This window comes from Schistocerca serialis, chromosome 8, assembly GCF_023864345.2.
Source record: "Schistocerca serialis cubense isolate TAMUIC-IGC-003099 chromosome 8, iqSchSeri2.2, whole genome shotgun sequence".
In the NCBI taxonomy this organism is placed as follows: Eukaryota; Metazoa; Arthropoda; class Insecta; order Orthoptera; family Acrididae; genus Schistocerca; species Schistocerca serialis.
The window spans coordinates 409,995,842-410,018,978 of record NC_064645.1 but is presented as its reverse complement, the minus strand read 5'-3'; the positions used below and the strand labels follow the sequence as shown (position 1 = coordinate 410,018,978).

The following is a 23,137-nucleotide window of genomic DNA, read 5'->3' as shown; positions in this document are numbered from 1 at the left end:
TGGCTCCATAAGCATCCTAATCTCTCGTCTTACTGTCGTTATTTCTACATGAGATATACAAGGGTACACAATCTTTCTCAAACACTGTTTCTTTGAATTCATGCAAAAGGGTTTCACAAGAACTACATAAAAACTGTCATTTATTATGGACTGCTTGTTAAGGGCTTTGAATATTTAAATATGAATAATCTTTACTATACTGCTTCAGTAACTTTTATTTTTATTTTAAAAACCTCTATGTGTAGTGAATTCTACATGTCTGCCATTACTCACTTTCCAATGACACAACATTATATTAACGTTGGAAAGTGCATAGTGACAAATGAGTAGATTTCATTATGGCAATATAAAGCAATTGCATTCACCCAGATGACCAGGCAAGGCAACGCATGATCTCCCTGACACAGCACTGTCTGTCACACGGACAAACCATGTATATCACAAACATATTCAACCAAGTAAAAATACCGTGCAAGTTATGTCATAAAACTGCAGTGATTACCTGAAAAAGTGGAGGCTTTCAACTGGTTTTCCATGTGAGGGAAAGCTACATTTCTTTCAAACAAAGAATTGCGTATTTTACTGTACAAAACTTTCCATTTTATTATGAAAAACTTCCATGAAATCTTTTTAAATCTATAACCAATATGTGAAAATAAAATCCAGGACACCCACTGAAACTGCCTTCTTAATAAGGCAAAACACTTCTGGATGCATAAATAAAATTTTAAAAAAATTAATGTGTAGTATGCAAAAGGCAATTTTTTTGTAAACTACAACAATTTATATACAGCTGCTGCAAAAAATGGCCATCACAAGAAACTTAAAATACTGCAATCCCCCTGAAGATGATGGCATGACCACTGAATTGCACAGCGATGTTTAAAATAAAAATAAATGCAACTGAAGCAGTATAACAATAACTGTTTGAGAACTTCAGCACCTCTTTCAAGAATTCCCATTTAAAGTTCCCCGGACATTTCTGTTACACTTTAATATAGGTTGTATTGACCTGGTACAATTCTAGCAGTGTGCGTCTGCATTTGTTTGATTACTGTGGCACCCATTTCATCATTTAGGTAGTTCTGCTTCATTACAATTAATAACGACCCCTGCAGCTTAAATATCATTACAGTTACATCAGTCTCAACTGAACAGGGGCTAAGTTCTGTCAAATATATACTGATGCAGAGATGTAAACAATAATAAGTAAATAAAAATAGCAAATTATTCAGAAAAAAGAATTTAAGAATTCCTGATATCTTACAAACTGTCTCACACTGAAAACAAAATAAGAAACCATATCTTAATCCAGAAACTTACTTTTATCATAAATTGGGTCTGAGACAACTGGTGGCAGCTGAAAGGTGAACTTCCCACGTTCACTGCCTTCTAGGAACACTTGGAAGCATAATCGGACAGCATTAAGATCTATGCTTGTTGGTTGACTTCTATGTGCAAATCCCGCTGTAAGTAAATATATGTATTAATTAACAAATAAATGTGTTAATTAACAGAACAAAATCTCTGTAAAATGTTAGTTGAAAGAGCACAACAGTTACCTAATATGTTTTAATGAATGTCATTTTTTACGTAATAATATTGACTGAAGCTGCACAATACGAATATTTATTCACAGTCTTGTCTTACTAGTGGTCACCTTCAACAACAAAACAACTGAAAGTATGGTCCACTTTATGGGAAATTGATGATGCATAGCAATATTGCAAGGTTGAAAAATAACTTAAAAACCGGAATTTTTTTCTGTTTTACAAGAATCCATATCTGCCACATCAAGGCAGACTGCAAAATTTGGCCTTCCTGTCACATGCAACAGATCTTGATACTTCTACCAAACAACTGAAAGAACTCACTAAATAGTATAAGCACTGAGCCACCGTCAGGCAGTCAGAGAAGAAGGGAAACTTTGCTACCTTTTGGACAAATCCTTTAACAAGCTATTGTACGTGAGTTTTCATTCTTTTTGGTGTGCCATAATAACTCCACCTTCCTACTATTCAATGACTGTGTCCTTTACTTCTATATTATTTATGTCCTGCCATGACTTTCCTTACATCACTGAAATAAAAAACGTACAAATGTACGACAAAACTGATGCATTTGGGAATAAACTGATATTGTGCGATGGCCAGGAAAAGAAGAAAAGCAAGTAAAAGATTATGACAGTGAAACTTCCTGGCTGATTAAAACTGTGTGCCAGACCAAGACTCAGGACCATTGTTTTTCACAGGCAACTGCTCTACCAACTGAGGTAGCCAAGCACAACCCACGACCTGCCCTCACAGCTTTATTTCTGCCAGAGTCTCAGGTAATGGCAGAAGACAAGCTGTGATGATCGGTCGTGAGTCGTGCTTAGGCAGCTCAGTTGGTAGAACACTTGCCTGTGAAAGACAAAGATCTTGAGTTAAAGAGTCTCAATCTGACATGCAGTTTTAATCTTCTGGATGTTTCAGTTGCTGACATTTCACACAGATGGGAAATGGAAGAAAGAAATTGCTATTTAACATGAGGCAGTGAAGTAGACTTATCAATACTTCTAGTGTGTAAGATTTTTACAGTAACAGATGCAAGAAATGCATCTTTGTAACATTAAAAAAGCAATACAGGACTCCAAAGAGTACAATATTTTTGTAATTAAAGGTTTTCATTTTTTATATGTGTATAACGATCCCCTGTTTAGCTCTGTGGGGTAGTAAGTCTAGAGTCACTGACTGATTACAAATACAAGTCAATAAGAGTGTCTAGTGAGAGTATACAATTGTAAAACTGTACTATAGTAAAAGAGACTTATGACCAGAAGACTTTCTGTGGCTTGTTGGGAGAGGGAGGGGGGGTTGTATGTTTGAAATGAACGTACATATACATGAATGGAATACAATTTCTGCTGGGCTAAATTTTATGCATTTGCATTTGACAGATGATTGTTACACCCTATGCTTCCTGTTGCGGCATGGAAGTAATTGGATATCATTGCCAGCAATATTCTGGGAACTGAACTGCATTTCCATCCAGTTTTCTTAATGGCATTATTTTTTAAAATAATGTTCCAGAAATTATTTCACTGATGGCCAAGAAGAAATACCAATGGGGAAATCTGATGAGGCATTTAGGAATGTAAACGGTCTATAAGAAACAAAGCAACTTTTATGTGAGGCAAATACACAATGTAAATTTCTGTATGACATATAGATGTAGATATGAACAGGAAACCTACTAATTCTAAACAGGAAACAAACTGTGAATTTAAACCTATGTGGAGGACAAAACTGGGTGAACATGTGAATGCACTTTGTAAAGAAAATTCAACATGTGCTAAGCCCATTGAACATAGCATAATTGTGTAATATTTTAAGGCAAGGTAAAACAGTCTCAACTAGCACTATACCACTTCACTCAGTCTTAAGCTGATATAATGGTGTGTCATCAGAAACAGGTGGCGCAACCATAGCTTTTGAAAGGAAGAAAGATGAAAGATGAAAAAAAATAAAAAAGAAAGAAAGATGGATGAAATCTTACTGGAAATGATAGTTCACTGTTTTAATTATGCCCCTCACCCCCAAGAAGCAGCTGAAACTCACAACTACCCAGGTTGCAAGAATATTATCATCACTGCTAAGCCATAATTATCTCTAAAGATAAGACAGAAATGGGCGCCAATTTTTTACTTTCTGCCATTCTGGAGAAATGATGAGTTTCTCGCTAGTTATTTAACACTTCAAGCCTATTTACAAAAGTTATTATTAAAACTGAAGATAATCTGAGAATGTCTGCGAAACTTACTGCGAAAAGGATCCACACGAATCTCTTCCCTAGTTTTGAGAGCTTCGTCAATATCCTTCTTCTTGACACACTGGATGCCTAGGTTGGAGAAAGAGGCAGTCATGTTGTCAGGTGATATCTCCACTGTGCACACACCTCGCTTGCAGCCTTCCTTGCCAACCAAATTGTGAGGATGTGGGCGGTATGGAGGATCCTTTGTCACACAGGACACTACCACAACAGCACGACCCTTGTATCCCTCCACCTTGAAAACAAGAACATCAGTCAGCTGGAATACCAGGTTTGACAGCATGCTTTGACAAGACATACAGTAAAATTAATCTCATCACACCAAGAACAGATGGCTCACAAAGATCAGAAGATGCTATGACAAAATAGCAGAAACTTGATAGGAATCTCTCATGGGGAAACAATGTCCTATCACAACTCTCTTGTGTATTTTGGGGAGTCAACACACAATTCATTCTTGTAATATATCAAGCATATTTCCCACATCTCACCAAGAATACTTATTAAAGTTATGGTGTTGATCAAAAAAATTTTGAGACTGGTCTTATTACAGGTGAATAAGTGACATCAATGCAGTAAATATGGTGGCAGCTGGAACTAACAACTGTAAACATCAGATGTGCATTCAACCAGTTGTGAGCAACATGCGATCACGCTGTGTCAACATTGCCGGGTCACAAATTGCAAAGGAAACAACATATTAAAATGAAGTGTTCAAGACATTTTCCACAATGTTTTGAAGAAGAGAAAATTGTGTGCAGTGTTTGTACTGCACACCTTGACAACTGAACAAAAACAATGACTGTGGACATGGATAATTCTTTTATAATGACAAAGTGAAGAAATTCACATGAAGGATCAAAACTTTGAAGACAAAACTGACATTTAAGTCAATGTGAAGTGTTAGTTGAACAACATCCCGACGAAGGACTATTCTGTCAGTTTCACATGGTTGCATACCATTCTGTGTGTGTACTCAAGTGGAGCAAGACTGTGAAGAACATCTGAAGCATTAAAACTACCATCTTAACTTTTCTATATTTTTTTTATTAATTCAAGTCTCAAATTTTTTTGGACTATGGGGTTTGTGACTAAGTTTTCAGAAACTCATTTATTATATTATTTTCTTTTGTTCAGTATGCCATAAGATGTGAAATTATAATGGAAATGACGATGACAACAACAATAAAAGAAAAAGGAAAAGCTGGAAGAAGACAACGAAACAGTAGTGCAGGAAGTAGAAGAAAAAATATGTCAAAAAAGGGGAGAAAGAATCTGGATGTGACTGAATACTGCTCCACTGTTTGGTATAAAGAAAAAACTACCCAAGTATACTGTGGAGAAGCTATACCAATGTTAACTGTAAATGCTTCAAACTGCTCTTTGTGGGACTGTGGTGGTGGTGTGTGTGTGTGTGTGTGTGTGTGTGTGTGTGTGTGTGTGTGTGCGCAGATTGTACCTGACAAGTAGGACTGAAATAAGATTCCATGGACGGAAGATTGCGCAGAGATATAGCTGGGGACACTGAAAGTATGAGCTCTGGAATTAATTATGGAAGAATGCTAAGTATTCGAAAAGTAAGTTGAAATTTTAAGGAGTTTACCAAATAAAACTGTTAGAAAAGGTACAAAATGCTAGTCTAGTTGCATCCATATTAAAAGAGCATAAATGGTTATGTTCATAATGTAGATAAGAAAAATTCCTTGTAACTGAATCATTATTTTGTTTCTAACAAAACATGTTTCACATATTCATACTAGACATCATCAGTGGTACCCAGTTTTCTATTCTTTTCCTGTATCCACAGGTTCCTCTGCATACACTACATGCACACACTCTACATGTTTCCAATTGACTGTAGTTCACATTTATACAATTCACTATACCTAACTCTTCCAGTTGCATTCTGAGCAAGATCACATTCAGTGTGCACATGGACAGATTTTTATGATATGACCACTTTCTCCTGTATTAATTATATTATACAAGTATTTTCCTGCCTAAATGAACAGTAAGATATACTAGTTTCAGATTGATTGGTTATTTGTGCAGGGATAAACTCTGCTGTAAAGCAAATACATGTGGAGCTTAGAGGGCTCCTTCAGAAGGATGAAAAAATCTTATGTGACTGCCCCAAGGCACTGTACCCGGACCCAGTTGCAGTTGCTTCGAATACCCAAGCTATATTCAGTCAGCATTTGAGAATGAGAACACTTAGTGACTTGCAACAACCTTTAAACATAATTCTACACTTATCCTTTAGCTTCTCCTCCCATGTGTGCTTATAATCAAATATTTACTCACTTGTAAAATAATCAGAAGTCTGACACTGTTTTATAGATGTGACTTCCATTTTTTTAAAAGAATCAGGGGTTGCTGCTGTATCAGAAGTTGCTATAGAAAGATGGGGAATTTTTGTCATGGCCTACACCTGAATAAGAGAGATCATTGCAAATTAGCAGATCTTTTAACAGAAAATATAAGGGGACCAGCAGCACATAAAGGCAAATCCCAATGGTTATTTGGGTCAGGTGACACACTGACATTAGGTCAAATTCAGAAATCAGAAAGACAGCATTAAGATATTAAATTTAGAGATATTCCTTGTTCATCTTATAATAAAAGAGGCAAAAGTGAAATCAACTTCCTTCATCAGGAAAAAAACTGATGTTACTTGTCTGTCTGAATGCCACACAACCACAGAGATACAAAATTTTAAAGTAAGTTGTTATAAATGTGAATGTTTGCTTTCCTGGCATATACAGCTGGCGAAGAGTTCTCGGGCTTCCAGCCGGGTGGCGGTGCCTTCAAACTGCGACGTTTCGACGAGTGACATGCTCGTCATCTTCTGACGAAGGGCCACGGCTTTGCGGATGCCAGTCCCTTTATACCTGCGGCATGCCCCCCACCACCTGGCTGCGGGAGGCTGGATCCAGAGGAGCCGGCGGGCGGGGTGGAGGGGGAAGTGGATGCGCCGTTCGTGTCTCCGTCAGAGCATTCCGGTCGCGTCCCGTGAGCTGGACGGTTCTTGGTGCGTTCCAGGCGTATTGCGGCTAATGCTGGATTCCAAGCCGCGCTCAGTTGAGCCAGAAGATGACGAGTATGTCACTCATCAAAACGTCGCAGTTTGAAGACACAACCACCCGGCTGGAAGCCCAAGAACTCTTCGCCAGCAAGTTGTTATAAGTTAGCTGCATATTCATGAAGAGCCAAGATGAATAAAGGAGGACTCATCACATCCATTAAAAAATTGATATAAATACAAAAAATGTAAGAAATAAATAAATTCTGTTTTGATCAGGATATGGAAGCAAGTGCTTGTGAGTTACTACTAGGAAATGTAATATTTGTAGTTGTTATAGTATACAGGTCTCTGCTGGCTGAAAATTGTCTTGAAAAAATTTGGTGAATTATTGTGATCTTTGTAAGACAGAATGAAGGAATTACTAATTTGTGGTGTTAATGTAAATTTCTCGAAGCAATCTGACAGGAAAAATGATCTAGAGATCCTTCTAGCCACTTATAATTTGGTATCAGTCATGTCTATCAATCAATAAATGGATTCTCATATCACAATATTGAATGTAACAATGCCCATCATTAAGAGAACCTTGGGTCACTATAGGTATCAGAGTAATTTCACAACAAAAAAATGACTTGTACAAAATGGCCACAACAAGTAGTGACCCAGAAACACTTTCTTATTATAAACAGCACTGTAACATATTTAAAAAAAGTTGTAAAAAAATCAAGGAGCATGCACATCTTGTCTGACATTGACAGATCAGATAATAAAATAAAATCAACATGTAATACTGTGAAAACAGAGACAGACAAAAAAGTCATAAAATATGATATTATTTCTGTTAAAGAGAATGGGAGCATTGTGAAAGACAGTTCACGTGTAGAAGATATTTTTCGTAACTACTTTCTAAAAATGTGTGAGAAATTTGGGACAAATAGTCGAAAAGAGAAATCAAAGCACTAAATTGAAGAAGCAATACAGAGGATATTTAGTGAATAGACAATTCATCTGACATACCCATCTGAAATAGGGAAGATCATCATAACTCTAAAATGGGAAGGATAATATCTCCAAAAGACACTAAAAAGTTGTGGCCCTTATATGTAATGTTCTAGTCATGTAACACATCATTAACACAATTTGTTTTCCCAGCAAGACTGAAATCTGCCATTGTTAGGTCTCTCTTTTAAAAAGGGTGACTCCATAGATATCAATAACTACTGCTCAGTGTCATCCTTATATCATGGACTGTGGTCATGCATGTGTGAGTTGTGTTTGTGTGAACCTGTGTGTGTTAAGGCCGTCTTGGCCGAAAACTCAGTTTCCACCATTCTTTTCGCTGTGCCTATCTGCGACTCAGCATCTCCACTGTATGGCGCGTAGCAACTATCCTTTTCATTATATTGTTACATTCCATCCTGGATTTTCCATTGTTTGATTTTACATCATTTTCTAAAATTTCTGAGAAGGTAATGTACTCCATGGATGTTACCCACCTGGGTAGTAATGGGATACTTAGTCAATCATAGTTTGGATTTCAAAAGGGTCATTCTACGAAGTCAGCTCTTTAGACATTCACTGAGCATATAATACAATTTTTGAATGATAAAATATTGCAGACTGGGATCTTTTGTGACTTACAGAAGGCATTTCACTGTGTCCATGATAATATCCTATTAGAGAAGTTAAGTTTTTAAGAAATAAATTGTTTAGCAAATGCCTGGTTTAGTTCTTATTTAAGAACCAGAATGCAGAAAAATACCATAGGCTGTTTGAGTGATACAAAGAGGGATGTCACATTATCTGCATGGGGAGAAATTGCAATGGGAGTCCTACTGGTTGTGATCACTGACCCGCTACTGATTTTGCTGTACATTAACGGTCTGACGTTTAATTTGAATCAGAAGGCAGAACTAGTCATGTTTGCAGATGATACAAGCACTGTTGTGACACTGAGCAAAGAAGCATTGACAGAGAAAACAGTGAATGATGTTATTGTGAAGATTAATGAATGGTTTTGCACAAATGGGCTAGATCTAAACTTTGAGAAAATACCCCGTTTTGTACTGTCAAAAACATCCCCCATTCAACGTATTTATATAATATACCAAGAACAAATAATAAACAGGGAACAAAATTGTAAGTTATTAGGTGTACATATTAAAGAAAACTTAAGCCAAGCAATACCAAGGGAGAGGGGGGAGGGGTTATACTATATGCCCACCTTTTCAAAATATTTTTATCTAGACAGATACTTTGCATTTTAAAATTTTGAAAAAAAAAAAAAAAAAAAAAAAAAAAAAAAAAAAGAGAGAGAGAGAGAGAGAGAGAGAGAGAGAGAGAGAGAGAGAGAGAGAGAGAGAGATCATCTACCAGATTCCATAAATGTTTTAAATTTTTCAGGTAAACTTAACCAAAAAAAATTCCTCGTAACAGATGCATCATTTCGTAATGAATATCATATTCAATATTTTCATGTTTAGGAGCCAAGTTACACATTTCTTTACAAAGTACGGTGTAAGTATAAGTCAATAACAATTAACAAAATATGTATTTTTTATTTTTTTTGTGGTGGGCATAAAGTATCTCCCTCCCCCCCCCCCCTCCCAACCCTTCCCCACAATCAGTAGTATACGCCATTGACAATGCATTGGTATTGCTAATAGTGTGCTAAAAGATGTTTTCAGGTTATGGGACCTACTTACGTATCAGTAAAAAAATGCACACACAGAAAATAGTCTCCTGGAACGATCTCAACATTAAACTTATCCTTGCAAAGAATTCCAACGGTTAAATGATTGCCTTGTTCAGACACACTGAATAGAATGATGAGAAGGATGAATAAGTAACAACTTTCAATGTAGTGAGGAACCTAAAAATTTTAGAAAGAGATGAGGACAATCTGAGTTTAACTTATTAGATACTAGTGAAATGAAATGCAGAAAGGGGGAAAAGATCTTTAGTCAGGAGACTATAACATAATATAACAGCAGCACCATCAGTTAAACCTGTAGTGAAGTAGGGTGATTATACAAGGACACTGAAGAACTGATAAAATATGTGGAGGGGGAACTAAATCTGGTTCAACATTTTCGTGCTACACTTCACTTATTTTAAAGTTCATTTCATTGTACTTTTATGATGACTATTATTACCTTGATCGTTGGGAAGGTCTTATTTTCTGATGTACTATTTACACCAGGTATGCTCCCAGCTGACCGTCCCTCACACTCATACCGGAAGCGAAGTGCCTTTGGTGCTGGCTGCTCGACAATTCTGACATATGCTGCCGCCTTTTGCGCATCCTCCATAGTGGCTGCCGCCACAGGACCGCCACCACCACCACCACCACCATACATCCTACCACTACTGTCCACAAATTCAGGATCTGTTGTCTTGATGACTTCAACTGTACACAAGAAAACAATTAATAATACAAATTCCAGATTCCTACACTTTCTCATCATAAAAAATAAAAATGTGCAATAATCTAACATGCACAGAGGTATTTTCATGTCACACAATACAGCAGACGTTTAAGAATATATGTAACCCGGGGGGGAAGGAGGGAGGGGGGGGGGGGGGGTGCGCGCTGGCCAAGTTAGAGGAATAAAATCCATTGCTTGGGGAAGATTAGTCAGACCTTATGTCTACTTTACTGAGTTTTCTGCTTAGAGTACAAGAATTTTCATCTCATGAATGTAAGCACTGACTAGTCATTCATACTTTCATTATTGCAACAACGAAGATATTTTTTTTTATATATGATATTCATGCAAGACATATTTCAATTTAAGGGCCAACCCTGAGTCAAATAATTTTTTAGGCATTTTGCAAAACATGTGCCTTTTACTTCAACAGCTATTTTTGTTCCATACATGTCACACAATGCACATCCTCAATAAGTGTTATTAACCTGAGTTGGAAAGAACACATACAAAATGTTGTAGGGAAGCCAAACCAAAGAATGCAATTTATTGGCAGAACACCTAGAAGATGCAACAGGTCTACAAAAGAGATTGCCTACACTACAGTTGTCCGTTCTCTTTCTGAGTAACGTTGCGCGACATGGGATCCATACCAGATAGGATTAACGGAGTACATCAAGAAAGTTCAAAGAAGAGCAGCACATTTTGTATTATCAAGAAATAGGGGAGAGAGTGACACAGACACGACACAGGATTTGGAGTGGACACCATTAAAACAAAGGTGTTTCACATTGTGGTGGGATCTTCTCACGAAGATCACCAACTTTCTCCTCTTAATGCGAAATGATTTTGCTGACAGCAACCTACATGGGCAGAAATGATCCTCATTATAAAACAAGGGATTTCACAGCTCGCAGGGAAAGGTACAAGTGTTCGTTTTTTCCATGCACTGTTCAAGAGTGGAATAACAGAGAATTATTGTGAAAGCGATTTGATGAACCATCTCCACTCAAGTGTAATTTGTAGAGTATCCACGTAGCTGAAGTAATTACTGGATGGGGCACTGACAAATTCTGGATGAGATACAAACACTGGAATAAAAATTCACTGTATTGCTTTATAACTGTCCTACCGTGTTCCCATGTCCCCAACTACTTCACAATGAGTGGTTGTATTTACTTCACTCCATTGCCCGAGAACATCAATCTGTATGTTAGGTCATTTAATGCACTACTGTTGCTCTTGGATGATTATGTCAATCTGTAAACTAGATTGTTTTATGCGCTACTGTATAACACACAAGGAACAATGAAGACCAATCAGGTATCTCTATGTTTGTTCCACCCACCTTTGTTTAATACTCGTACCACTACACAAATAAGAATCAATCAGAGCTGTTGTAGTATGCAAAATGCCTTTATAGCTTAGAACTTAGAAGTTAGCTTTCTCCTTTCTCTTCCTCCGCTATAGCTGATTTCTTTTTTTATTTGGTCATAACTACTTCCAAGGCTAAAGCTAATCATCATACAGTCTTAAATAATGAAAGAGTCCACAGGCATTAAGGTTATGATAATGACAATTTGATAGTGAGGCATTACAGCCTCGAAAGTAGTTATAACAAAACAAAGAAAGAGGTCAACTGGATCTGTGGAAATTTCATTCACTATAATTATTTTTTCTGATAAATGATAATGCAACCAGGGACACTTCACTATAGAATTTTTCTTTCAGTTTCTCCAGAGAAGTTGGATTACTGACATAAACTTTAGATTTGGCATAAACCGCAAAAGAAAAAATTCAAGGGGCTCATATCAGGACTGTGTAGTGGAAAATTTTTATCAACCCTTCTGGAGATCAATTTTGCCACGAAAATTTCATGAACTCACAATATTGATACTGTGACTCTGTCTTGCTGAAACCATGTTCTTTGGCTATAAGCAGGAAAGTCAATTATCATCATCATATAATATTCTGAATTCACTGTAATTGCAAGATCACACTTGTCCTCGAAAAACTACCAGCCAATTATTCCTCAAACCAACATCACAGCTCGTACAGTACCTTTTCGCGAATGAAGGGGTTTCTCATGTTTCTGTTTATGATTCACTGCACTCCAGTAGCGAAAATTTTGCTTGCTGACATGATCGTTCAGATGAAGATGAGCCTTGTCAGAAAAAAAGATGATGATAAATGAGGGCACTCAGTCGCACCATTAATGAACTGGAGCCTATGTCTGGATCCTGAGGCTTTAACACTTGCACAAATTGGTTGTTATAAGGGTGCAGTTTAAGGTCTTTCTGCAGAATTTGGTGCAGTGATGATCTGTTGTTGTTGTGGTCTTCAGTCCTGAGACTGGTTTGATCCAGCTCTCCATGCTACTCTATCCTGTGCAAGCTTCTTCATCTCCCAGTACCTACTGCAACCTACATCTTTCTCAATCTGCATAGTGTATTCATCTCTTGGTCTCCCTCTACGATTTTTACCCTCCACGCTGCCCTCCAATACTAAATTGGTGATCCCTCGATGTCTCACAACATGTCCTACCAACCGATCCCTTCTTCTAGTCAAGTTGTGCCACAAGCTCCTCTTCTCCCCAATTCTATTCAATACCTCCTCATTAGTTATGTGATCTACCCATCTAATCTTCAGCATTCTTCTGTAGCACCACATTTCAAAAGCTTCTATTCTCTTCTTGTCTAAGCTATTTATTGTCCACGTTTCACTTCCATACATGGCTACACTCCATACAAATACTTTGAGAATCGACTTCCTGACACTTAAATCAATACTCGATGTTAACAATTTTCTCTTCTTAAGAAACGCTTTCCTTGCCATTGCCAGTCTACATTTTATATCCTCTCTACTTCGACCATCATCAGTTATTTTGCTCCCCAAATAGCAAAACTCCTTTACTACTTTAAGTGCCTCATTTCCTAAACTAATTCCCTCAGCATCACCCGACTTAATTAGACTACATTCCATTATCCTCGTTTTGCTTTTGTTGATGTTCATCTTAGACCCTCCTTTCAAGACACTGTCCATTCCATTCAACTGCTCTTCCAAGTCCTTTGCTGTGTCTGACAGAATTACAATGTCATCGGTGAACCGCAAAGTTTTTATTTCTTCTCCCTGGATTTTAATACCTACTCCGAACTTTTCTTTTGTTTCCTTATTGCTTGCTCAATATACAGATTGAATAACATCGGGGATAGGCTACAACCCTGTCTCACTCCCTTCCCAACCACTGCTTCCCTTTCATACCCCTCGACTCATATAACTGCCACCTGGTTTCTGTACAAATTGTAAGTAGCCTTTCGATCTCTGTATTTTACCCCTGCCACCTTCAGAATTTGAAAGAGAGTATTCCAATCAACATTGTCAAAAGCTTTCTCTAAGTCTACAAATGCTAGAAACGTACATTTGCCTTTCCTTAATCTTTCTTCTAAGATAAGTTGTAGGGTCAGTATTGCCTCACGTGTTCCAACATTTCTACGGAATCCAAACTGATCTTCCCCGAGGTCGGCTTCTATCAGTTTTTCCATTCGTCTGTAAAGAATTCGCGTTAGTATTTTGCAGCTGTGACTTATTAAACTGATAGTTCGGTAATTTTCACATCTGTCAACACCTGCTTTCTTTGGGATTGGGATTATTATATTCTTGTTGAAGTCTGAGTGTATTTCGCCTGTCTCATACATCTTGCTCACCAGATGGTAGAGTTTTGTCAGGACTGGCTCTCCCAAGGTTGTCAGTAGTTCTAATGGAATGTTGTCTACTCCGGGGGCCTTGTTTCGACTCAGGTCTTTCAGTGCTCTGTCAAACTCTTCATGCAATATCATATCTCCCATTTCATCTTCATCTACATCCTCTTCCATTTCCATAATATTGTCCTCAAGTACATCGCCCTTGTATAGGCCCTCTATATACTCCTTCCACCTTTCTGCTTTCCCTTCTTTGCTTAGAACTGGGTTTCCATCTGAGCTCTTGATATTCATGCAAGTGGTTCTCCTTTCTCCAAAGGTCTCTTTAATTTTCCTGTAGGCAGTATCTATCTTACCCCTAGAGAGATAAGCCTCTACATCCTTACATTTGTCCTCTAGCCATCCCCGCTTAGCCATTTTGCACTTCCTGTCGATATCATTTTTGAGACATTTGTATTCCTTTTTGCCTGCTTCATTTACTGCATTTTTATTTATTCTCCTTTCATCAATTAACTTCAATATTTCTTCTGTTACCCAAGGGTTTCTACTAGCCCTCGTCTTTTTACCTATTTGATCCTCTGCTGCCTTCATTATTTCATCCCTCAAAACTACCCATTCTTCTTCTACTGTACTTCTTTCCCCCATTCCTGTCAATTGTTCCCTTATGCTCTCCCTGAAACTCTGTACAACCTCTGGTTCTTTCAGTTTATCCAGGTCCCATCTCCTTAAATTCCCACCTTTTTGCAGTTTCTTCAGTTTTAATCTACAGTTCATAACTAATAGATTGTGGTCAGAGTCCACATCTGCCCCTGGAAATGTCTTACAATTTAAAACCTGGTTCCTAAATCTCTGTCTTACCATTATATAATCTATCTGATACCTTTTAGTATCTCCAGGGTTCTTCCATGTACACAACCTTCTTTCATGATTCTTAAACCAAGTATTAGCTATGATTAAGTTATGCTCTGCGCAAAATTCTACGAGGCGGCTTCCTCTTTCATTTCTTAGCCCCAATCCATATTCACCTACTATGTTTCCTTCTCTACCTTTTCCTACTGGCGAATTCCAGTCATCCATGAGTATTAAATTTTCGTCTCCCTTCACTATCTGAATGATTTCTTTTATCTCATCATACATTTCATCAATTTCTTCGTCATCTGCAGAGCTAGTTGGCATATAAACTTGTACTACTGTAGGAGGCGTGGGCTTCGTGTCTATCTTGGCCACAATAATGCGTTCACTATGCTGTTTGTAGTAGTTTACCCATACACCTATTTTTTTATTCATTATTAAACCTACTGCTGCACTACCACTATTTGATTTTGTATTTATAACACTGTATTCACCTGACCAGAAGTCTTGTTCGTCCTGCCACTGAACTTCACTAATTCCCACTACATCTAACTTTAACCTATCCATTTCCCTTTTTAAATTTTCTAACCTACCTGCCTTATTAAGTGATCTGACATTCCATGCTCTGATCCGCAGAATGCCAGTTATCTTTCTCCTGCTAATGACGTCCTCTTGAGTAGTCGCCGCCCGGAGATCCGAATGGGGGACTATTTTACCTCCGGAATATTTTACCCAAGAGGACGCCATCATCATTTAATCATATAGTAACGCTGCATGCCCTCGGGAAAAATTACGGCTATAGTTCACCCTTGCTTTCAGCCGCTCGCAGTACCAGAACAGCAAGGCCATTTTGGTTAGTGTTACAAGGCCAGATCAGTCAATCATCCAGACTGTTGCTCCTGCGACTACTGAAATGGCTGCTGCCCCTCTTCAGGAACCACACGTTTGTCTGGCCTCTCAACAGATACCCCTCCGTTGAGGTTGCACCTACGGTACGGCTATCTGTATTGTTGAGGCACGCAAGCCTCCCCACCAACAGCAAGGTCCATGGTTCATGGGGGGAGGAGTGATGATCTATGTACTTTTAAAGAACTTGCATGCTTGCAAATGGAGAGGTCAGGATCATCACGAACAGACCAATTTACACTCTCCATAGATTCACCCATTCTTGATGACCTTGACCGCACAGATTCCGATTTGGCCAGTGTTGAACTGGTTATGCTACGGTTGTCGAATCACCATTTTTGCAAAATTCTCACACACAGAACACATGATCTGCTCCCGAGAAGCCCTCCATATCGACCGAGTTCCTAGAGGCTAAGCAATTGATGAACGCACCACATCCCCCACAATTTTTTGCGCATGCGCAGAGAGCTCTTCAAATATGAACTTTCTTTTGAGATACCCTGTAGACACAACCTGTCACATAGGCTACTTGGTGAAATTTGCTGTTAGAGGGCACATATCATGACGCAAAGTAAACCATATTTATTAATCATCAAAAAATCTCTAACATAGCTTTGAGACATCAGTCCTGTAATTACAGATACCATGAACATTAGCAACGAGAGTGATCAAGCCTTTCACATGTTTTTAATTTTAAACAGAATAATACATAAACATTCACACTTGTTTATTTTCAAGGAAATTTATTGTGTTTTCCTTTTTAATAAAGAACATTACAAAGCTTGAGTTTGTTCACTCTATTTCTGTCTGAGACAAGCAGCTATAGAATTTAGTCTTTCTTACGACCTCAATAGATGGAAACTTCAAAATTCTTAGGTATCCATAATAATGAGAATTTAAGCTGGAAAAAGCATATTTTGGAACACCTAAAACAACTCAGTTCAGCCACATTTGCACTTAGAATCATTGCAAATCTTGGGGAGAGACAATTCAGTAAGTTGATGTATTCCGCATATTTCCATTCAAGAATGTAACATGGAATAATATCTTTAAGAAAGAAAGTACTCATTGCTCGAAAACATGCTGTAAGAATAATATATGGCAGGGGCAGGCAAACGTTGCACGCGGCTCATGAGCGCACACCGCTGCACGTGTGCTGCTCGCGTGCAATTGTCAACCGGGGCAGTGGCGAGAGCAGGCAGGTTGCGGCAGTGTAGTACCAGGCTAAGCTGCGGACACTGATGCGAAGCGACCACTACGTAGTGAACATTGTATTTCAAAAACCGGAAAATGCAGAGTGAATCAAGGAAACGGAGAAGTGGAGATTTGCTATGTTTTAAAAAGGAATGGGAGAATCATTTTTTCTTTGTGCAAAAACGTGAAAATTCAAAATGTTTAATATGTGGCAGTATTCTTGCCGGTCAACAGAAGTTTAGTGTTGAATGCCATTATAATAAATTTCACAAGTACAATTTATTGTCAGATTCTGAGCAGATGGGGAAATTGACTGACCTTAAGAAGAGTGATCTGACGATACTAGATGAATCTGACATAAGTTGCTGTTGTCACAAGAGATCTGTGACTTTCTTTCGTCATGACTCTCATCTAACTGATTTAACATTTTATGGAGTAGTGTTTTCAAATTTTCAGGATGACAACAATGATAGCCCAGCGGTACGTGCAAGTTATAAGATTGTGCTTAATAAAGCGAGAGCTGGAAAACCATTTGCTGAAGGTGAGTTCATAAAGGAGTGTATCAATGATGCTGCTGATCTACTTTGCCCACTGAATGCAAATCAGTTTCGAGCTATCACTCTTTCTCAGCGGACTGTAAGTCATTGTATAAGTGCCATGGCAAGTGACGTTTACCGTCAATTAAGGCAAGAGTATATTATATTTTCCATCGCACTTGATGAGTCAACATATACTTCAGACACCGCGAAATTTGTGATTTATGTCCACGGCGTGGACACTGCTCTGCACATAACAGAGGATTTTTTTAGATATGATATCTTTAAAAAGCACGACCACTGGTGCGGACATCCTAAAAGCCATTGAAGAAGCTGTCGATTCAGCTGGCTTAAAATGGGAACATTTGGTGTCAGTGACAACAGATGGGGCACCTGCAATGAAAGGGGAAAAAATGGGATTTGTTGGATTACTAAGAAAAAAGCCTCAGCGTACTGAAGAATCATTATACAGCATCCTCTGCATTTTGCACCAAGAAGTACTCTGTGCAAAAGCAGCAAAACTGGGGGACGTCATGCAGGTGGTTATTCGGGCAGTTAATCATTTGAGATCCCACGGGCTTACACACAGTTTCACACATATTTAGCTGAAATTGGGGAAGAGTATGGTGACATATAATACCACAGTGAAGGCCGCTGGCTTAGCCTCGGTAATGTACTCAAAAGATTTTTTGAGCTCAGAATACCAATAAATCAGTTTTTAAAGGATAAAGGAAGGTACAATGCCAAGTTAGAAGATCCAGAGCGGGTTGCCGACCTTGCATTTTTAGTGGACGTTACCGGACACATGAATGCAGTGAACACAAGTTCCAAGGAGAAAATCAGTTAATTTGTGAAATGGCTGAAAAGGTGCTAGTTTTCACTAGGAAGCTTGAGCTGTGGGAACGACAGCTCTCGTCAGGGAATGCACTGCATTTCCCTTCTGTGTCTACTGTGCGAGAACAGAGTCACAAAGAATATGTTTCCGTACTTAGTGCAATAAAAGAGGAATTTCTCAAGCGATTTGGGGATATATATTTATCCCAAGCTTTTGAATGGTTCTCGCGACCATTTGCTGTTTCTGTAGATGATATTCATCCCAAATTGCAAATGGAATTAATAAATCTACAGTGTAATTCTCATCTGAGAGACAAGTTCCTTTTGACAAGACACGTAATAGACTCTTATCAAGACTTTCCACAGCAAGAGTTTCCTCGTCTCCATCATGAAGCTGCGAAGATAATGTCAATGTTTGGCTCAACATAGGTTTCTGAGAGATTTTTCTCTGTCATGAAAATTAATAAGTCTCGGTTAAGAGCAAACATCAATGATGAAAATTTACGTAACTGTTTGCATTTGTCTGTATGTAGAAATTTTGTTCCAGACATTAAAAGTATTGTAAACTCCACCTGTGATAATTAAATAAAACGTATTGCAGGTAACAGATACTCTTTCAAAGCATGATTTCTTTCAAGCACTCCTACAAACCTTATGCCTTCATTCAATAAAGCAAGCTAGGAAACAAAACACATTACAGAGGAAGGAGCCGAGAGACAGTATGGTGGGGAGGGAAGAGAAGTAGGTGGCCAGCTTGCCCCTGTGTGCAACCAGAACACCTATTAACTGCACATGAACAAGTGCACCGCACACATGCAGGATTCCTGTCCGCCTCTGATATATGGTGTCCATCCAAGATCATCATGTAGTAGACACCCGTTTAAGGATTAGGTATGTTAACTGGTGCTTAAAGGTATATTTAGTCCCTCACGAAGTTTTTTGTAAATAATACACTGCAGTTCAAAAGGAACAGTGGGATACATAATCACAATTCCAAAAGGAAAAATGACATTCATTATTCCAAATTAAGGTTGTGTTTAACAAAAAAAGGGGTGCACAATGTTGCAACTAACGTTTTTGATCACATATAACCTGTGATGTAATCTGACAGGCAGCAAAGTAAAATTTGAAAATGAACTGATAAAGTTTCTTCTTGACAACTCATCCTATTTTGTAGAAGAATTTCTATTATTGCAATGTGTAAAAGGCAATGGATGGGAATTACTAACTCATGTTTATGTAATTAATAATAACAGTAATAATAATAATAATAATAATAATAATAATAATAAAAATAATAATAATAATAATAATAATAATAATAATAACAACAACAACAACTTGTAAATCATCGGCATGTTGGCATATTTATAAAATAATTTGTGATGTAAAATGACTTGTTCGCAAACAGTCCATGGAACATGAAACTAACTAAGCTTTGAGCGCTTTGGCAATTTCTCACCAGTCATCCTCATATTTCGTTTCTCAGGCATTTGTGCTGCGGATCTCTTGGATCCCAGGAGCACCAATAATATCTATAATCTTCTATCAACAATAAATATTACATTCTCTTCAGACCATTCCATCACTCATGCAGCTTATGTCAACAACAAAGGCAGACAAGACAGCAGACATAAAGTTTCTGTACTGCAAGTCCCCAAAGCATCAAGGATGCAGAATTTCTTTGATCGATTGCTAAAAATCTGATGACCAGCAGAGCATGAGCAAATGGAAGTGAATGTGAGCCGAAGATGATAAAATTCTATATGCTCAAGCATGTCTAGCATTTACACCAGAAAGAATTCTCATTTGCTGTTGCATACTTGCTTGTGTTCACTCCAACGAAACCGAAACGGAATCAGTCGAACTCAATAATGATAAGTAGGCCTCCAAATCAAAATGATCATAGTACCTTTAACACCTTGATATATTTGAAAGATATGATGCAGTTATTAGTACCAGAGGTATCATAATAATGTTAAACATTGTGCTAATCAAGAGACTAAATGAGCATCAAGAAAGGTCATGAGGACAACAAATCCTACCAACCCTTTTTGTTTTGCTCTGCAAATTTTATAGACTGCCCACATAACTAACATCTTCATGAAAATATACTGTTCAGAAGAAATGGAAACAGAGCACAAAATGATGAAAATTATTGCCTCACTTCAAGAAAGTGTCTAATGTAATATGAATAACAAAAAGATGTAAAGTTTTCTGTGACCAGAACTTAGTGAATCCGTGTAGGTACTTGACCCTCCCCCCCCCCTTTTTTTTTCACAATAAAGGGTATGGTGACCTAAAAGCATAGTGCCATTCAACAGATATCAATATGTTTAAATATATAGAAGTAATTTGGTACTTCTATTTACATGGATTGTTTTAAAAGACAAAACAAACAACACAACACAAAAGAGTACTAGTAATCTGAAGACAATAACTGCAACCAAATAGAAGAATGACTCAAACTGAAATACACACGGTGCCACAACAGTGAGAACTCAAGACACACCAATGATGTTTCCACGAACAGACTTCGAAACTCAACTTACAGAAGACAGAAGCACAATGATAGCCATCTTTCCAAAGTTGTCCTTACCAGTTCTCTGAATCACACTTCTATAAGATGGTGCATGGAGCTCACTTTGTGCAAACCTGGTTAAGTAAATCATGCACGCTAGCAGCTTGTCATTGCACTTACTGACATCACTTATGTTAAGGCTGCCTTGATTGAGGTGCTCATGGTCCATTCCTCCTCCTACTCCTCCCAATGAAACGGCCGCATCTGCAACAACCGTGCTGCATAGAATCTTGAAGTTGTTGCAATTCATCCACAGAGGCTGACAAGCTCATTTAGTACAATTAGTAGGGGGTACATCTTCAACAACACATCATTACATCAACAGAATTAATGAACACTTATAGCACGCACGCAATGCTTCAACAAGATCACCCATATACGACAGCATATAATGTAATGAAAACAACAGTAATTAATCTATTTTCACTTACAGTCCAGGCATTATTCTACAGAACTGAACGAATTTTAGTATTTTTATGTGTTAATGCAAAACAAAATACATAGAGGGAGGAACAAACGACACTCAAAATGAACTACAAGCATCCCGTGAAAGGATTAATGTGCTATATCTCCATCTCTGAAAGCTAAACTCCAGTGAATCATACATTTTCTTAAGAGATGTCAAAACATTTGAATTCTACACCTATAAGCATTTTCTGTGTAGTATATTTTGAGTCATAACAACCATAGATAAAACAGAAAACTATTTCCTCGAATATAGAATCTTAATAGATCTATTCCTTGAAACAGATACTGAAAGTTAACCTTATCAATACAACACATCTGAAATTGTGTTCTCAGTAAAATCTGTTTATCCTCAACTATATTTGTGTGGAACAAGTGAGAATTCTTCAGTATAACTGAGAACAAAATTACAAGAATCTTCTAATGCATTCCAGAGACTTCAATGTTTACAGAAACCCAATTATTCTGAAATTTCCATAACTGAAAAAACTAACCATAACATCTTAAAGAAATATGTTCATAGTAATTAATATTGGACATAAGTCAATGGATTACTGTGACATGGTCCACCTTCGTAATTGTTAAGAAATAACATTCTGCACACACTCATGCCTGGAAAAACTCAAATAAATAACTGAAAACAGTATATCAATCGGTCATTTACTGTAATCAATACAAGGGGCTTTCAGGATTTCATGAAAACTTTCACTAAGCACAGAGCTAAGTGTGCTTTCTCATGCAGGCAATGAAAAACAAAAAAGCTTTTCTGGTCATTTATAAGCACTTGATATGTGATACTTTCAGTCGGTGGTAATTGATTTAATGGCTTATTGTGTTAATCACAAGTTGCGCCGTTACAGTTCATGCATGGTGCACATAAACACAAACCAATGTAACACAAACATTTCTAAAAACTTCATAATTACACACCTAAACGTTCCATTTTCAGTTGCTGAAAGTATGTCCAAATAGCGACGCCTGTGTCCACAAACAAACAATCAGGTTCCTGAAGGAAACTGACATCAAAACATTTGTATTCCTAACTAATCCAAAATTACACATAACCTAACCTAAATTGTCTTTATTATTTGACTTGAGTCGCATACCTTAACAGAATGTATACATAACACAAGCAGCAGCTTCCCTTCTCCTCTTATTGTATATAAACAAATAATGTCAACGACATACCTCACTGAAATATGACGAAACAAAATCACGATACACTTATGCTCAGCACCGCTGCAAAAAGTTGTCAAGGTCTTCGACGAAAAATTTCCTGCTGTTTTTATAACAACTGTAAATCGAGCCTTATTGGAGACACGCAGTGCAGTTACCACTACCAAACAACCATCACACACCAAAAAACACTGTTATGCATTATCACTTTCACTTCTTCGGCACCAATTCCTGGTCCAGAAGCTACGGCTGGCAGGATGTATTTTAGGAAAAGATGACCACAATTCCTTCGAAGAATTATAATAGATCTGAAATTCTATTGGCGGAAGCCATCACATGACTAGCCAGTGACATAGCCGACAACAAATGCCAAGCGTTACTGCTGCTCGGCGCGTACTGCGAAGAATTATTGTCTGTTACTGCCTTTATAAGCATAGTAATAACACGTTCCTGAGCAGTACGCGTGGCGTTCCTTCGTTTTTAAACTGTGTTTAGATATTGAGCCTGACGCGGAACGAAGAAGTGGTAGCTTCAAGGTCTCGATATGATTCCGTGTACCTTCAATCTGCCAACATCTCGTGTTGCGATAGATAAAGAAATCTGTGCGGCTGAACGGTCACAGTGAATTATTT

The 23,137-nt window shown here is 37.8% G+C and overlaps 1 protein-coding gene across 2 annotated transcripts in view; it reads right to left on the bottom strand.

Annotated features, from left to right (window-relative positions):
• LOC126416025 (embryonic polarity protein dorsal-like) overlaps nt 1-22,800 on the bottom strand; it is a 98,182-nt gene extending 75,382 nt beyond the window's left edge. The window contains exons 1-5 of one of the 2 annotated variants that reach the window (XM_050083476.1): nt 22,518-22,800; nt 20,985-21,068; nt 9,991-10,244; nt 3,802-4,045; nt 1,324-1,467 (exon numbers count right to left, since the gene is read on the bottom strand). In XM_050083476.1, coding sequence (XP_049939433.1) covers nt 1,324-1,467; nt 3,802-4,045; nt 9,991-10,244; nt 20,985-21,033 — 691 coding nt within the window. In that variant the 5' untranslated portion in view covers nt 21,034-21,068; nt 22,518-22,800. Of the gene's footprint in view, nt 1-1,323; nt 1,468-3,801; nt 4,046-9,990; nt 10,245-20,984; nt 21,069-22,259; nt 22,296-22,517 lie in introns of those variants that run through there. The other variant, XM_050083475.1, reaches the window with a different exon arrangement.
• Nucleotides 22,801-23,137: the final 337 nt, after the last annotated feature.